Raw genomic sequence first — 16,902 nt, 5'->3', positions numbered from 1 at the left:
GTGCCAGCGATCGCGGTAGTTTACTTTCACAAACCGTTGAGGCATTGGTATCTAGTCGCTTATGGTTACGAGAAGGGGTGGATTTAGGAGTAGATTTTGCTGAACTTGCTGCTGTTCTCAAAGCTTTTGGCGTGGCCCTAGATTAAAACTATATTACATTGATATTTTGTTTACAACATGGCGTTTCCACTTAAATTTTAAATTTTCCAATCTGTTTTCTTTTTGTCATATTATTGGCTGTGTTGCTGTGTTGCGTTGCGGTTGTGTTGCACAAAAGGTGTTGCGCAACAGGGTGGCCAATATTGTGTTGCAGTTTTTTTCCGTATTGCATTGCCCTTGCCGTGAGAATGCTGCTTGTGACGGCGCACCACTTCAAAAAAAGTGCCTGCTGCGGCGCAAAGAGGCGCTGGCCCAGGGTTGCCTGAACCACCCAAAGTAATTGGTATGATTTGGGGGCCAAAATCTTTCTTTGTTACCAAAAAAATTGGACAAAAAATGCCTGTTTAGCATCTTGACTTAGAGATGTGACCAGTGTGGTTTAAAGAATCTGTATGTTTCAGGAATACAATATGACAACAGTTAAGTAATTGTGCCATGGGCCACTTGTTTGATATTATATATTGGAAAGATCCTTGCTGTCTTTGCTTTCAACTACAGAAGGCACAACTGGCAAGTGAGCGCCAAAAAACACACCAAAAACATGTTCTTTTATGAAACCGGCTTTCCAATGCTGGCATCCTTTCTTCACAGAACTCCTCAGTGCCAAACTTGGACTCATTGTGAGTTGTCGAACATTTTTTTACTCCTTCCAAAAACCTTGGTTCAGAACCCAACAGATGTCCCAGGAGAAGCTGGCTGTGTAGTCATACCACAAAATGTCAGACATACCCTTACAATGATGTTTAGCCCCATGTATATCTCTGACGTAGAGGAGACACACAAGTTAGAGCATAAGAGAGTGATGAGGTCATCTACTTCTTAGTAGTCATTCCATACATTCATTTATTTGGAGCAAAAAAAGGAAAACACAAAATTTTGTGAATTGTGCAAATATCACCTTTTGGAATGTTACCAACATAGTGTATGGAAATGGAGGGATTTTTTAAGATTTTTGATGTTACCAACAAACTTGGTTTGAAAATTGACCAACCCCAAGATTTTTGGGTAAGAAAATTTCGAGAATCAGGCTTTCAAGTTGCTAGGTTCAGAGGGAGCTTTCTGGGGTCCTATCCTAAGTAAGGCTCTGACCTGTTAGGCCCAAATTCTTTTGAAGGTGGTCAAAGCTAGCTCTATCTGCATAGGGTTAGCCATGGCCAAACCTGGAAAACATGGCTGGCCCAAATTTTACCCCAGCCAAAAGCCTGGTTGTCCTCCCATGCTTCGACATTAGAAGGTAGACCTGGTATCCCAAGATAGACACTTGCCTGGGGGAAGAAACAAGTCCTTTTAAAGCTTGGTAAATATCAATCAGAAGAGAATTAAGCTTTTCAACACATGTCCATCAACTTCCAATGGTGAAAACCTACCTAATTTTGTATCTGCAAGTCTTATCCTCAAGCCAAAGCCAACACTATACGGGTTTGGCTAGGGTTGGCTTGGCTAGCCTTGGGTGTGGTTCAGAGCCTCAATCCTCACTTCAAATAGTGCTTTGAAAAGTTGGATTATTCGAACAATTGAAGCTTGATTATTTATTCTGCATATATTTGAAGGTTCATTGTTGATCCTGGTATTTCTTGTCCAATGTCTTTGTCATTTCAAGAGAGGTAACAGAACCCTTACTCAACAACACTAAACTTCTTGGACTCCAATGGCAACTGACATGCCTTTTCTATTGTAGCTCCACAAATTTTGAACAGTGCTGGATTTGAAATAGTGGCCATGTGCTAGGTCTGCACGCTGGACACAATTCATGTCAGACTGCCTCACCACTAGCACCCCAGGCAAACATGTGACACTTCACCCATAGTCTTGCACAGCCACTGACCCAGGGCCAAGCTGAATCTACAGTGTCACCTGTTTGCCAGGGGCACTAGGCAAATGATACTTACAACAGAATCCGGTCTTGCATTTCTCAAAAGTTTTGAACCCCAAACCCAACCATAGTTGTAGGTAACTTGTTATTTACCAATTGGAATATTGGGAACTTCAGTACTTCAAGTAAACTGATTTGATGTTTGGGTCACATCATTTTTGTTCTTGAAAGCTGGTAAAATGACATCATCCTGTTTACCTTTGATCCAATTATCATTTTCTTTCTTGTTACCTATTTCTGTCTAGATTTCCAATCTATCATCATCATCAAGTTATTCAAGCTCAGACAATTCATTTTGAAGAATGAAATATCATTCTTCTATCCATATACTTCATCATCATATTTTACTCTTCAATAACAGTTCTCATTCAATTTGTCATTTATTCGATTCTCATTGTCCTAATCAACTCACCTGTCCCCTTTTTTGTTATAATAGCAACTATGAGGGCACACCCAAACCAGTTCAATTGCCAAATTACTTAAATTTCTCTATCCTGTGGTTGACCAAGTGACCTAACCTCCACAATAATATCATGTTTATCACCCCCAACCAAGACCCCAGTAGTTAGTCAAGTCTTAGCCTTGGAAAGTCTCAAATTTCATAAAAAAATTGACCAAGTATTGTGTTTGTAACACAAAGTGAAATATATCTTATGATTTCTACAACTTCAAGCAGTGGAACAAGTGATATCCCTATGTAATGGTCTGAACACAGCCTCATTGTGGTTTTAAAACATATCCAAACAATAGTGATACACAATACAGTTGTCTCTGACATAACCCATACCCAAAAAATGTCGCCCAAAAGTATGGGTTTTGCTAGAGTATAGGTTACCTCAATCTCTTTCAAAAGCCATGATTATATATTTGCAGAGAAAGTATGGGTTATGACAAAGATTTTGCAGGAAGCATAATGTAATGGAGTTTGTGATGTGCGGTGTGTGAAATTGAAATAAGGTTAAATAAGGTTACAATCAAATTGATCACTTGAGTTTATCTGTAAATCTTTATTTTTGAAGTTTTTCAAGCCTCCCTCGGTCATTTTTTTTTTCAAATGACCCCTTAATTATGGGTTATGGGGAACTACAAAGTTATGGGTTATGTACCCACTTTTCCTGCAATTTTTCTGCAGATGGCCAAATTTTTATGGGTTTTGATGGAGTACATATGGCTTACAGCACAGATGGGTTAGTGTCAGAGACGACTGTAGGGGCTCTCAAACCTGACCCGGTTTTCAAAAACCCAGTTGACCCAGTTGACTTTTTGGCAGTAAATTTGTATATAAATTTGACATTTATTGACAGCTCCCAGCCGAAAAGTCAACTGGGTCAACTGGGTTTTTTGAAACCGGGTCAGGTTTGAGAGCCCCTTGTATACCGAGGTTCCAACTTCTTGCCAATGAACATTTACAGTGCATGCTGCATCACAGTTATTCTTAAAAATTTATCCCAGATTTTTTTTGCTTTCTCCTGCTTTCCTTGCTGATAAACCCCACTTTACTTTGCAGATAATGATGTTCATTGATCAGGTTGACATTGTTTTACAATTCAAAGGCTGATGAGTCGTCTGTCAATGTCATGGCACCGGTAGCCCTGTAGTGTCACTGGCGTGATTTGCTGGAGATCAGTGTTGACGCAGCAGGTGTCATGTCCATGACAGAGGTTTTGGGTACGTTTCGTGTGTGTGAAAGTCATCCCACCTCAAACTCGTCATCCGCTCAAAATTTCCAAATCCAACCCTCAGGTAACTCTTCAAGACATCCTCTTCTCTCACCATGGTACGCGCAGTCAAGGGCGTCCTGTTGACTTGGTCAGTTTTATTCTCGATCATCATCAAATCCGAGCGCAACAAATGAGCACACAATTCAATTTGGTACGGACAATGAATAACGATTACTCACAACCTGCTTTGGAATCCCCAGCGATCCTGCTGTTAAGCAGTTGATCCTCAGTCTGAACGACAAGCCTGCCAATTCGATATCTACCAATGGACTCGTTCCACCCTTCATTGTTCAAGATCTTGACGATACTCATCTCTTGGTGACTCAAGATTGCATAGGACCTCTACGCGCTGAAATAGAGACCGAAGTGAGGATTGTCTGGCTCTACACTTCAACGACATACACCTTGTATGGTTAGCTCACCGATGTTCATCCGACATTTGATTTCACATTAGCTCGAGAAGAACACATTCACTTTGGATGTCATGTGAACTTGACCTCGTCAGATTTCAGCGTGCTGTGTCTTTGAATTTAACTCGGTGTCGACCATGTCAGGGAATGGAGCTGAATCAAAGGGCTATCTACCCGACGTGAGGATCTGACGTCCAAGCCGACTTTCCAATTGTTACCTTATTGATGTATGCTTAAAAACGAGGCACCCAAAAACAGTTGTGTACAAAAGCTTCATTGTGAATATGTGCAACAAGTCTTCAACTCCACACTGTTTGACCTGATTCAGTTTGTACATCTTCACTATGCCAATGTACACAATCAGTCAGGGGACATCAGAACATCATACATATGAGGTAATTTGAATCTATAAACCACAATTATGGAGTGTTTACAATGGGACAGCCAGCTTTTGGTCGAAAGTTACCCCTCATTGTGTCACCTAATCTGATTGATGAGAGCTTAACCCATTATCCCTCTAATAAGCCAGCTTTATGAATTCTGAATTATTGAAAGTCTTCATCTATTTTCTTCCCCCTGGTCCTCACACTACTTCATACAGCTGAACTAGCCAAAGATTCACCCTCTGTGCCATGTTATCATCATCTCATTTTCTACAGATACATTTAACAGCAAGGGCAATCACCCATACTTGACCAAATGTAACTGAGGATATGTATCCTTCGACATTTTCCGACCAAGTTCAAGTGGTGGTATAACCTCTGATAAGCCTCTTTGAGCTTGACTCAGTTTGGCATATAAGAGTCAAGTTATGAATGGGAAATGAAAATTTCTTTCTTGTAACATATCTGAAACCAACATTCCCAATGAAAAGATCCTTTTAAAATCAGAAGTCTGATTGAATATTGCACGTTTCAGTGTTTTTATTATTCCTCAAGAAGATGTGATCAGTGTCAAAGATGAAGTGGCGATGTGAGTTGAACTGTAGTTTAAATTGAGACAGTTAAGTTAATGTAGTTTATATTTTTTCTTCAGTTTGATAAATTTTCGTTACAGCATGGTCAACAGTTTTGATTCTTGGATACTTCCTTCTGCTTCACCACCTGGCCAACAGTCATCCCGAATCAAGGGTTCGTAAGTCACTTTTATTTTCATCTTGATTAGATTGGTGTAGGTCGTGATGCTGATTTGCTTTATCATATCATGTGTCGTTCTCACGTCTTTGTTCGATTCAGCCTAAATCATCGCATACATGATGATCCGGCCTATCACTCTTAGGCTTGGATCTCGAGGAGCAATCGGAACCACTCCTTGGCGGCAAAGCCCACGAATCTCTTTACCGTCTTCTAGTCTCAGGGGCGTTCTGTCATCTTCGAACCACGATTATTCATATCTTCCATCAGCTTTGGGACCGAGGGCTTTTGACTTCAGGCCGGCATCTTCAAAATCATCTTCAAGGTCTTCTCCCTCACATTCGTCTGATGAGAAGCCAAATATCAAGTCCGTTAGCATTAACAACAATGTGAAGATCGACCGATCGATTGCTCACTCAGGCCAGACGGCAGACGGCAGTGAACGACCTGGACCTTCAATGTCAAAATCGAATCACCTTTCAACATCTCCCGATATTCTTTCCAAGGTCCCAACAGAAACTTCTTCATCCTCCTTTGCTTCACAGATGCTTGATTTGGCATCAGATCAGCCACCCCCACCCCCACCCGACCAAAAGACTGGGGCAAGGTCCAAATTGACAGGAAAGCGCCCCTTATCATCAATCGAGAAACGTCGGCAGGTTATTGGTCGGGTGTGTGGCTCTCTTGTTTTCATTGCCGTAGGTCTATGGGGATGGAGTCTTGGACGCGATTGGGATAACGAGGATGAAAAAAGGATGTTGGGGGGTGGGGAGGATGGCGATAGGATATCTAGAACGCGGGCTCGGCTTTTTGATCTATTCGACGTGAGAATTCTCCTGAAATTGCATATCCTTTGGATACAATAGTGTCTGATAACCTGGAAATATCTGGAATTGAATGATAATAAAATAGTATTTTAATAAGCCGGCGTGGAACCCCATTTTACCGCCTCCTCTTCCCGAACCTCATGGCAGGCCTTATACCTTACTTGTAGATCTTGATGATATGCTAGTACACTCTGGTTGGTCCGTAAGTATCTCTCACTTTTTGGTCACCTGGAAAGCATGATGGCTTCTCTGACATGCTTATGCGACGTATTCGGATATCCAGAGAGAACATGGGTGGAGGACCGCAAAAAGACCTGGAGTGGACTACTTCTTGAGCTACCTTTCTCAGTTTTATGAGATCATCATCTTCACCACGCAACCAGCATATGTTGAGTCATAAACATACCTGTCTTTCCTTATTGCAATGAGCTGACCTTCTCCAACTTTCTTTCAAAGACCGCAGCCCCAATTATTGAGAAACTAGACCCGTATGGGTACTATTCCCCTTACAAAATTTTCAAAGAAGCCTGTCGGTCTAAAGGCATTGTGAACCCACAGCTTATCAAAGATCTCGATTATCTAGGCCGTGATCTACGCAAGGTTGTCTATCTTGAAACAAAGCCCAGCTTAGTCCAATTACATCCTCATAACGGTTTCATAATCCCCCCCTGGGATGGAAATTCGGCCGATAGTGGCTTAGTAGACTTGATTCCTCTGCTTGAAGCAATCGTCTTCAATGGGGTTCAGGATGTAAGAGACGTTGTACGAGCGTACGAGGGGCGGGATCCGGTGAAGGCATACGCGGAATCAGAGGCCAGACAGAAGAAAGTCTTGCTTGATAAATGGGAAGAGCAGCGGGAGCGGAGGAAATCAGGCTGGTATATCGATTTTGGCGCCTTATTTGGCTTGAGCAACGTAAGTAGAGCGCTTTTTTCCACAGGCTCCTACTCAACATCCCCATAGACTTTGACAAGTACGATCAGCTCGATCGTTATGTGATAAAGCCGACTGAAGTTCGTGATGTCCTATTCCAGTCAAATCCTGATGAACCACCCAAACTCGTGGTGGAAAAGGACCGGGCAAGAGCTCAGCAGGCATACCTAGAAGAGCAAAAGTATTGGAAAGACAATGAAGCATCATTCAAGAAACTCATGGAAGAGGATCGAGAAAGGCAGCTTGCAGAGTTCAGTTCTTGTTTCCATTCTCTTTCCTTTTGATGCATTTGATTTGAATGGATTTTGCTCATCTACTGATCGGATGTTTTAATCTCTGCTTCATCTTTAGAATGAAAGGAAGTCTTTTAGGATTCATTACCGGTCAAAATTCTGGTCCACCTTCACAGACTCCACCCTCTGAGTCATCTTCAACGCCGTCATCACCATCTGTACCTGCAAAGTAAAATTCTAGCTGTTGATACCTATTTCATACATCTTCACAACCTGTCTCCACACAATCAGTTTGATGTAACATCCCTTGATTTCAAAATGACGAATTATGTCAAATACCTTGGTGAACTGAACTATGAGATCGAGTACTTTGTTTAAGTATTTCAAATTGAAACCCGCATTAAACAAGTTAAAGATTAGATGGTCAAATATTTGTTTGTGATGGAGTTGGACTCAACAATTCTTGTGTCTCTCTTGAATGCGGCTGGTTCTCAATTCATGAACTTGACTCTACTCATTGTTCAAGATGCCCGAATGTTTACAGTCAATTCTTACTGAGTCATATTGAATGCTTCAGCTTTTGTTGATCACATTCACAGGTGCCTATGTGACAGATTAAGTTTTTGGTCCTGGCAATCTTCAACCCAGGAAGAACTCCAGAATTCACTCAATCAATTCAAAGAGGATACACCATTGGTTCATGAATCAGACCCACTCTACCCGCATAGTTGCCTCAGAGACAAACGTCCAAATCCGGGTTAGGCCCTAAGGAGTGTATATTGAAGTGCCCCGACTCTCTCCCGAGGCCGGAGCTTCTTTTGCAAAATGTGATATTTTTTATTTATCCCCCGAAGCTTCCAAAGCCCAGGCCATTATGAATTCGAACATCGATATTCAAAACTCAACAAAGAAAGAAATACCCAAACCAATACCGACTGAAGATTCAAAATCAACACCAATCCTGAAAAAATGTGTTTGGAGGCCCGTCTTGGGCTCAGCATTGGGGGTTCCATGGTGAGTAGATGATGAATCGCCTTATCCCTTGATATGAATATTGACTTTATGAAACCTTCAAATAGGCCAACTTTGAGTCAAGATGCAGCTGAACAAGTCTTGGAAGGTGTAACGGAAATTCTTAGGGATTTTACATCACAAGTTAATTCATTGGGATTAAAACAAAACGCGACTCGGAAACGTAAGACCAAGCGGAAACATATGGATGACACCGCAAGCCGAACTCTATCAAGAATATCTGATATTCAAGCGATGGACGCTGATGTAGTTCAAGACGATCCCTGTCCTGAACAAACGAGCGACGCGAGTTGTCCGCCTGCCACCGGAATGTACGACGATCGCCTTTCCGAATTCAGGAATCGCGTACCAGACACAAAGGATCAAACGATAATCTCATCTCCGCCGACGGATCCAAAACTTGGCATGAATTTTACTCCGCCGATTGATGCGAAATCAAATAATATGGCAAACCTTGATCCGATACCACCGCAAGCCACCGAAACCTCAACATGTGGAACAAAACTGGCCGAACGGCTTTGCTTTCGCAGAGAAAGGACAAAGTCAAAGGATCAGGTGATCGTGGGCATCAAAGTCATCACTCAGATGCTGGAAAGTAGAATACGTGAATTGCAAAGCTCAACTCCTCGAATCACGTCCAAGCCCAAGACACCTACCCTTGAAACAAGGAACGGATCTGTGGAGCCGGATGACGCGCCTTTTAAGAGGCAGTACATATTTGTATGTAGAGACGACCTAAATCCGACAAGTGTGGTCGATCATCTACCTCTCATGATTGCTTCCTTAAATCGTATGCTATTGTCATGGAAGCCTTCTTCTGCAGCTGATCAAGCCAAACAAAACTCTGCTTGGTATCTCATCTCACTCCCCCGAGGCTCGAGTGCAAAACTTTCTCTAGCCTTGGGTATCAAGCGAACTGCTGCCGTGGCGATCTCGGTAAGTCAATTCAGCTTATAACATCTCAAAAATGCTGAGGAATCACTGTCTCCTTTCAGGGTTCTACACCGGGATTCAATGAATTGATTAGGTCGATTCATGTTTTTCTCGAGCCACCATATCCACCTTCTTTGAAAGTCTCTACCTCACCTGAGCCCGGTATCTCGCTTCCGACTGGATATTCCGATACAGAGCCAAGTTGGATTCCAACTCATATTAAGCACTATAAGTCTACAGTGCCTCTTGACATGAAGAAAGCTAAATTGGAAAAGGCACAAAGTCGACAAGAGAAGAGACTAAGACGTCGTATCGCGAAGATTTCGGCCCAGCAGACGGCCCAACAGACAGCCGTACTGGTCGATAAAAGAGTTTGACGTTCGCAATTAAGACTTGATTATGTCGACTCTCATTGCGCATTACAAGTGCTTTTATAAACTTCGTATTCTGACATTCTGGAGATTCAATGACTCAGATCCACCAAGTTTCAAAGTGTTTTCTCCAGGTAACTGTCTCTCGTTATCATCTTGTCCGTCATCTCTTGATGTTGCATGACTAATTAAACATACATCACGAGGCGTGGATCAATGGTAAAAACTAAATCATGTTCAAGATTTTTGTAGTTCAATCTTTCTTCTATCAACACGACGTAGCTCTTGTATACCGCCCCGACTTTCTGGTGTAGTTTGAAGGATAAGGCAACGAGCGACCAGTTGAATCTAAGGTGAGGTTCAAAATAAGCTAAGAGGTATTGGGACTTGAATTTTGATAACCTCGACTGGCCACAGCACATCTAGAGTGGACGCGAGTTCCTCAATATGATACCCCATTAAGCTGCGTGGTATCACGCCCCTCACGGCCGCGTTCTGGGTCCTCAAACAAAAATTGATATCCACGCTGCGGAAGAAATCCCTCACAGGTCTTACATACATCCTCAGATTGACTTTGGCTTATACGTTGTGATGATGTGTTTGATGGCCATGAACTCTCTCTCAAGAGCCTGTAATCAATTTACCAAAACGTGGTTGTCACTTTTTGTCTCAGCATATGATCCTGACAACATGTGCCAGACAATCTCTTAACCAGCCTGTTTCTCAGATTGGTGATAGACAGAAAACTATGCCGAGGTCGTGGCAATGTTATCACCGAGATGTGTGAAGAAGTGACTTTCTCTAGTCTCAGTCACTAGTCTGGGGTCCCGAAATCAATATGAATGTGTAATTGAACCGATCACAATGCTAAGATCAAAAAATATCCAGCACTGATCCTGCTTTTGATCTTGAGTCTTGCTCCTTCTGTTTTTGCTTCTCGCTGATTCTGAAAACTCTGAATCGCCATCATAGACATAACGAAATAAAAACTAGGATAGCGGGATAAGAGCAACGGGACTCTCCGCTTTTACATTGCTTTTGTAATGCAGACAGCAGATTTTGCTGCGGTTATCTCATACAACCGTTATCTCCAAAACTTTTATATGTCTTCTATCACTGTGACACGTTATAGACTATTATTGGCTTAAAAGTGTGTTTTAGAGTTGTGGAGTTATGTCTCGTTCTTACATTTGCGTAAAAGTGATGTTCCGTCTCTATGCTTGGTAAGCAGTCTTATGTGCTTGACGCACTTCTTCATGTAACCAAAATCAAGTGTAAAGGAAACTGTCAATGGTAGGTTTGTATGCCACAGCGGCTGCGTACGAGGCTTATAGAGCCTACTAGGCGTCCCTTTCAAATCCATGTTCCCAAAAGTGAGGTATCATGGAGATACCGTCATTATTTCACTTTCTTGCCATTCTCATCTTCTTTCCGTATCACATCAATGGGCTTGATCTTTGGGGTGGCATGAAGCTCCACACAAAAGGAAATATAAAAGACTGGCACATACACCATTCCTCCTCTAAAAAATCATCGTTTACAAAGTCTGCATCTAAAAAGTTTTTTCCAACAGGCTCATTCTCTACTGGGTCTGTTTTTACAGGTTCATCATTGAAAAAGATATTCTCTCCTGCATCTTTCTTTTCTAGATCCTCTTCTCAAAGAAGTTTTCGCAAAACTTCATCTTTTCATAGATCATATTCTGATTCTAGAGGATCTTTCAGGGAGGATGTCGCTGGTTCATCTTCCGCAAAAAGTTCTTCCAGAAAACCTCCTCCAGCTAAAGAATATTCTTCTACAAGTTCCTCTTCTGCAAAACCGGCTTCTACAAAACCTCCTTCCTCTGAAAAATACTCCTCTTCGGGTTCATCTTCTGGACCATCTTATTCCACCAAACCTCCTTCTGAAAAATCTTCCTCCAAAATTTCAAACTTTCGCAATCCATTTTTTGAACTAGCACCACAAGTAAAGACCGCAGCTAGCTATAAAAGTATACAACATTTGGCTACATTAATCATACAGCTAAACTCTGAGATAAAATCAGCCTCATATTTTAGAGGCAATTTCAACCGAGATTTGGTTGGACGTTGTCTGAGCTATGCTCATGGATTACTTCGAAAAGACAGAGTACATTACATGGATGCTGTTTGGCCTTTAGGAGTGCTACATGGTTTAAATGATTATGCAGCTGCGCATGGACACGATATAGAAGATGTCCTTGATTATCAAGTATATCTTTTCCTTTTTTTCACTACAGGTATAACATATTTCAATTATCATTTAAATCACCATTCTATCAACATAATCCCATGTGATCGACGCCTGACATAATCTTCATTCAGACTTGCAGGAAAACATTATGAATGAGGTCAAGAAATTCGCATTATCTCCATCAAAAGAACGCAAGGAAACAGCAGATCCAGGTGATTTAATTTCGCTGGGAATAGCTGATTATACTTCTTTTTCTGATGATCACTTTGTATGTCCTCTAGAGCTTGTGGAGAGATGTGCACGAGCTCGGTTATTCAGTCATCATCATATGCTAAAGCAAGAAGAACATTCTATACCCGAATCGACCACGATTGAAAAAATCATTGAAGAGTACCTAACTGGAAGTGTCTCGAAAGAAAAAACTCCAGCTATGATGAGTGAATTAATAAAACTTGTGGGAGACCAGGAGATTACTAGTTGGGAGAAATTCTTTGCTACAGAAGTTTGTGTTCATCTGTCAACTCACAATCCTGAAATCCGAACCAATCTAGAAAGATTAATCATTCAAAACTCTGAGTTTCGAGTACAATTTTATATGATATACGCTCAAAAAGATATTGAGGATTATTTCTCGCCGTGCGATACGGCAGTAAGAGTTAGAGATACGCTCTATAAATTCGGAGATCCAATTCAGGGACTCAGCAAGGGAGATGTTCAATCAGTCATAAACGTCATGAAATCTAAGCGACATGGAATCAACGACCTAATGAGAATCCATCGAATTTTGATGGCAAAGAGCTTCTTCAGTCCTATAATCTTGAGCGTCATGTTCGAAGAGACTCAGACACACAATGGAATTCCACCTCAAGTTGCAGAGATCTGGGAAAGGCTTTATACTGGCATCGAGACAAACGGTACCACACTTGCAGACTTTGAATATTATTTACTCAGAGCTGGTAGGTTGATTTCGAAACTCGTCTTTGAATAGGTCATAGTGAGTGACGTATCGTATTTGAAACCATTAGTACCTGGTTTGGTGTCAGGTGGTCGACGAGTTTTGTTTGCACGTAAGATGCTCGGTCGGCAAAAACATCAAGCCACTCACCTCAGCACAATCGCAATTGGTCTAATGAGCCTGCCATGGAAAGTGAATGAAAACACATTGGGAATGGCAATGCAACTTCAGCGCGTGATTGATGATTACTTCGAAATGAGGCCATATGTAGATGTGATGTTGTTTGAAGCGTACATTCATTTGATATCCTATCATGAAGCATGTGCGCATATCATGTTGATGAACTTGAACTTCAAGCCCGGCTTCCGTGAAATAATCAAAAGATGTGCAGAACTGGTTTTGCAAAACACAAAAGGTGCATCAGGAGTTGCACCGATTGTTTTTTCCAAATTTGCTCAAAATGTTAAAAGTGTGAGTTTGATGAATGATTTTCAACTTGAAAAGACAATCAAAGCTTGGTATTGATTTCTCCTTTGCTGTTCAAAACCACCACATCCTGGGTAGACCATTGAGCACTTGGAAAATGCAGAGAGGGAAATTCATCCAGACAGTCTAAGAGAGTGGGCTGTATCTTTTCACAAAGCCATAGCCCATTGACCTTTCTTCAAACACTGATATCTGCGCAAGTAAGGTGAATCAATCTTTAAAAGTACATGAAGGTCATTGAAATAATCAATATAACCTATCATCATCATATACAAAGAATAGGTACTTTCCTGGTAGTTGATATACATAGGTCGAATTGACATACGGCAATCGTGGCCAGCTGAGTAACGATATCATCTCGAGTTTACAAAAAGATCTTTTATAGATGACCATCTCTTACAAGGCCTTTCCGTAAGGTCAAGAAGCACAGCAAGGAAATCAGTGTGATCGTTTGACACGCCCATAATTTCCTTTGTTCATCCATATCGACATCACCAACTTGTCTTTTGTCAATGAAAATCTTACATTAACAGCGTTTCTTTTCGTAATAATCCTTTTGATCCCGCCATCCCTGCCATTTTTATATGTTAGTAGGATGACACCTTGATGGGTCTCTCGAATTTCTGACATGACATAAAACTATATTGTTTTCTTTGGCACCGGTGTTCTTTGGGATGTCTTGAACTCTAAGATCAGACAAGAACAAAAATGTAAAAAATATGGGTGGTAAAATTGATGGGAAAGCATAGGGGGCTCCAGCCACCTTTATATTTTTGTGAACCCTTGTGGATCTCTGGTACTATTGGCATTTTTATTTTGCTAGGCCGAGTACTAAATATATGTTTTCATGGAGTGCAATGGTACCCTCCAAAGTTATGCTTTATCAGCTTGAGCCATCTGATATTGAAGTAACTTACAATCGCATCAAACCAGCTTCTTTTCGAGATCGAATTCAAGTGCATCAAATCGCATGTGATTTGGGCTTCATGGGCACAAGGGTCAATCAGTGTAATTTGCGTCCTGCAAAAATATGATTATGAATTTGGAGAGATCACTTGAAACGGCAAAGCGAAAATTGCTACTTGCTAGATCCTTCTTTGACTTCAATGATAGCAATTCGAGTGAGTCACTGATATGTCCCTTTTCTCCTGAGCCACAAGATAGGGCCGATTCTAATACCTCGTGGCAAGCTTTGGACAGTAGCTAGTGTTTACTTATCGCGATTTGTCGTACTTGTTCAAGTGAATGGTCAATCTGACATACATATTTGACTGAGTATACTTCCTTTGTAGATTTCTTGGCGCGTGGTAGGTCGTTGAGCTGAGGAACAGCCACATCAAGACGGTTATGACATGGACCATTGACAGTTTTGCTAAAGGCCGCCAGCAAGAAAACACACAAAAAGGTATTTACAAGCCCACTTCACAAGGAAGGTTATACAATCCACAGGCCAAGAATGCTTGCTGCCCTGATGATATGCCCTGAAACTAACAATCAAGTCAAGATCACAATCCGAGCCAGTTCACTTACGAACGGATCGTGACGATGTCTACCGGAGTTCAGCTAATCAATCCATGATCCTCCAACCTATTTAAAGGACGCCTTTTTCTTCCTCCCCGTCACATTCAGCTCACTGCAACATCACACCTCATCGTCTTATCAGACTTTACCCAATTACCTTTTACGCATTTCTACTCTTCAAAGTCATCTTATCTTTCAAACACATTCCTCTCTCAATCTCATACTATCCTCATTTTCTCTATAAACTCTTCTTGAACTAGTTACCATGACCAACCCCACTCGCAACGTAAACTTGTACTCAAAGGCCGACTTAAACGCTTTACTTGGCAATAGCTCGGGCGATTGGACTAGATATCTTCCTCCTCCGTCTCTCGAACGTCGCGTGCCTTCAACCAAGCCAATCTGTATGACAGAAGACGCGTCCAAATTCCATTTGAACATGGCTTTCAACCGCGATGGACCGGAGAGGGATCAAAACGTTCGGTTCACTTGTGGAGTTGGCCCCAAGACGTTGCCTCCTACGGTCCAAGGTCCCAAACTGATCGCTTCAGATATCTCGGACGATGCAGACCGCTCGGAATGGAGACAACATTGGAGAAAATGGGCGTTCCCTTTACGAACGGACGCTCCACGCGGCTTAACTTGGGGCCCTTACTATGTGAGGCCGATGGCATCATTGAAACGATCAGCCGAAGATGTCACTTTATCAAAAGAGCCAAAACGACAAAGGATCTTTGCCATCTTACGATCACCTCGAGAACCCCTTGTGATCAAGCTGAAGATCAATCAGAACCCATCAGCATCAATTGGAAAGGATTCAAAGATATTCCAAGATCAAGAACCGATCCCACATTCTTCTGGGCCTGTAAAGCGTGGTCGTAGCGGGTCATCAATCCTCGCTGATGTTGGACAGCGCCAGCCAAAACGTCACTGCAATACTGAAGTGGCACCCTCACCAACACGCGTGGTCGATGGACCGAGGAGGAGGGACATGGATGGCCGGGAGATTTTCACGACCTCATATCAACTTGCGAACTCTTCAGGACTCGCCTGCGACGATAGCCGGAAAGAACTCGTCAACGTAATGCTATCTCCCTCTAAGGAAACTCCTTTGATAAAAAGTCGGATCAAGCTCTGTATCTCTAGTCAATTGAAATACGCTTCATGACTCTTGAAGGAGTGAATGGCATCCTTTGAAGCGAGCTGTAAGTTTTACTCTTCAACTTTTTCTTTTGCCTTTTGAGCTAAAAGCTGACATGATGTTATCATTTTCAGAACCGTTGATCTTGGTTAAAAATCCATTCAAAATCTCTTCAAACCTCGGTTCAATTCACTCGATTGTTTCCTTTTTTCGATTTCTCATATCCTTTTTTTAATTTCTCATTTCTTTCTATTTGTGTCACTTGTAAAGCATAACACCTAATATTTTCGCACTTTTTGTATAACTATCATACACTATTAATTTTTAATTTTCACTTTTTCCATCTTGATTCAAAGTAACAGTTACTAATTTCAATGTTGTAGGATGTCTTCAGTTTTGTCATATCACTTAGTTTTCGGATTTTTATATCATAGTTATTCATTTTTTTTTGGGAAAATTATCAAAAATTTCACCATCTCGTTTTCAATCAAATTGCACTGTATCTTCAAGATTATGAAATCTTGAACCATTTCAAACTTTTGATTGCCTATAAGATCTTTTTAGCTTCATTCCTCCGGCCACACCATTAAATTCACTCATGTGGCCCAAATTGATTGAAAAATGAGTTACAGAGACTTCACAGGCCGATGATCTTCAGTTTCTTGAAAACATCATTTGCTTGCTATATTTTGCCATCGCGGCTTTAAAGCAACATCAAATTTTACCAAACTCCAACTCCCGTAGTAAGGTGCAAGTATATCTCAATTCAATATCAATAGAAGAAAGAACTAAAAGTCAAGAGTTTTCAAGGTGATATGTATCAACCCTCAACCAAGTCTATATGTACCTTTCCCAAATCAACCTTCCCAAACAATTTTCCTATCCCAACCAACATAAACCGGTTCATAAATCATACATTACCAATACATAGTCAAGAATGATGATAAGAAATTCAATATATAC

At 41.4% G+C, this 16,902-nt stretch overlaps 5 protein-coding genes across 5 annotated transcripts; all 5 read left to right on the top strand.

Moving 5' to 3' along the window:
• Positions 1–3,806: 3,806 nt before the first annotated feature.
• MELLADRAFT_85226 (uncharacterized protein) lies at positions 3,807–4,170 on the top strand (the record flags this gene model as incomplete). The annotated part of the gene is made up of 2 exons (XM_007408745.1): positions 3,807–3,841; positions 3,954–4,170. 2 exons carry the CDS (start codon positions 3,807–3,809, stop codon positions 4,168–4,170), a joined length of 252 nt encoding a protein of 83 aa, XP_007408807.1.
• A 1,082-nt stretch (positions 4,171–5,252) lies between these two features.
• Positions 5,253–7,801, top strand: MELLADRAFT_47924 (uncharacterized protein; the record flags this gene model as incomplete). Its single annotated transcript, XM_007408746.1, has 7 exons — positions 5,253–5,293; positions 5,399–6,120; positions 6,209–6,325; positions 6,407–6,511; positions 6,580–7,038; positions 7,158–7,306; positions 7,408–7,801. The coding sequence occupies 6 exons, from the start codon at positions 5,416–5,418 to the stop codon at positions 7,520–7,522; spliced, it is 1,650 nt and encodes a 549-aa protein (XP_007408808.1).
• A 362-nt stretch (positions 7,802–8,163) lies between these two features.
• On the top strand, positions 8,164–9,411 carry MELLADRAFT_85224 (uncharacterized protein; the record flags this gene model as incomplete). The annotated part of the gene is made up of 4 exons (XM_007408747.1): positions 8,164–8,303; positions 8,369–9,257; positions 9,317–9,348; positions 9,396–9,411. 4 exons carry the CDS (start codon positions 8,164–8,166, stop codon positions 9,409–9,411), a joined length of 1,077 nt encoding a protein of 358 aa, XP_007408809.1.
• A 1,387-nt stretch (positions 9,412–10,798) lies between these two features.
• On the top strand, positions 10,799–13,448 carry MELLADRAFT_62203 (uncharacterized protein; the record flags this gene model as incomplete). Its single annotated transcript, XM_007408748.1, has 7 exons — positions 10,799–10,848; positions 10,899–10,918; positions 11,229–11,882; positions 11,968–12,792; positions 12,825–12,830; positions 12,862–13,262; positions 13,356–13,448. 7 exons carry the CDS (start codon positions 10,799–10,801, stop codon positions 13,446–13,448), a joined length of 2,049 nt encoding a protein of 682 aa, XP_007408810.1.
• Positions 13,449–15,063: 1,615 nt separating this feature from the next.
• Positions 15,064–15,966, top strand: MELLADRAFT_105391 (uncharacterized protein; the record flags this gene model as incomplete). Its single annotated transcript, XM_007408749.1, has 1 exon — positions 15,064–15,966. The coding sequence occupies one exon, from the start codon at positions 15,064–15,066 to the stop codon at positions 15,964–15,966; it is 903 nt and encodes a 300-aa protein (XP_007408811.1).
• Between the last annotated feature and the right edge of the window lie 936 nt (positions 15,967–16,902).

Source organism: Melampsora larici-populina (assembly GCF_000204055.1).
Source record: "Melampsora larici-populina 98AG31 unplaced genomic scaffold MELLAscaffold_13, whole genome shotgun sequence".
Taxonomy (NCBI): Eukaryota; Fungi; Basidiomycota; class Pucciniomycetes; order Pucciniales; family Melampsoraceae; genus Melampsora; species Melampsora laricis-populina.
Note: the sequence above shows the minus strand (reverse complement) of the source record. Positions and strands in the feature narration are given on the sequence as shown.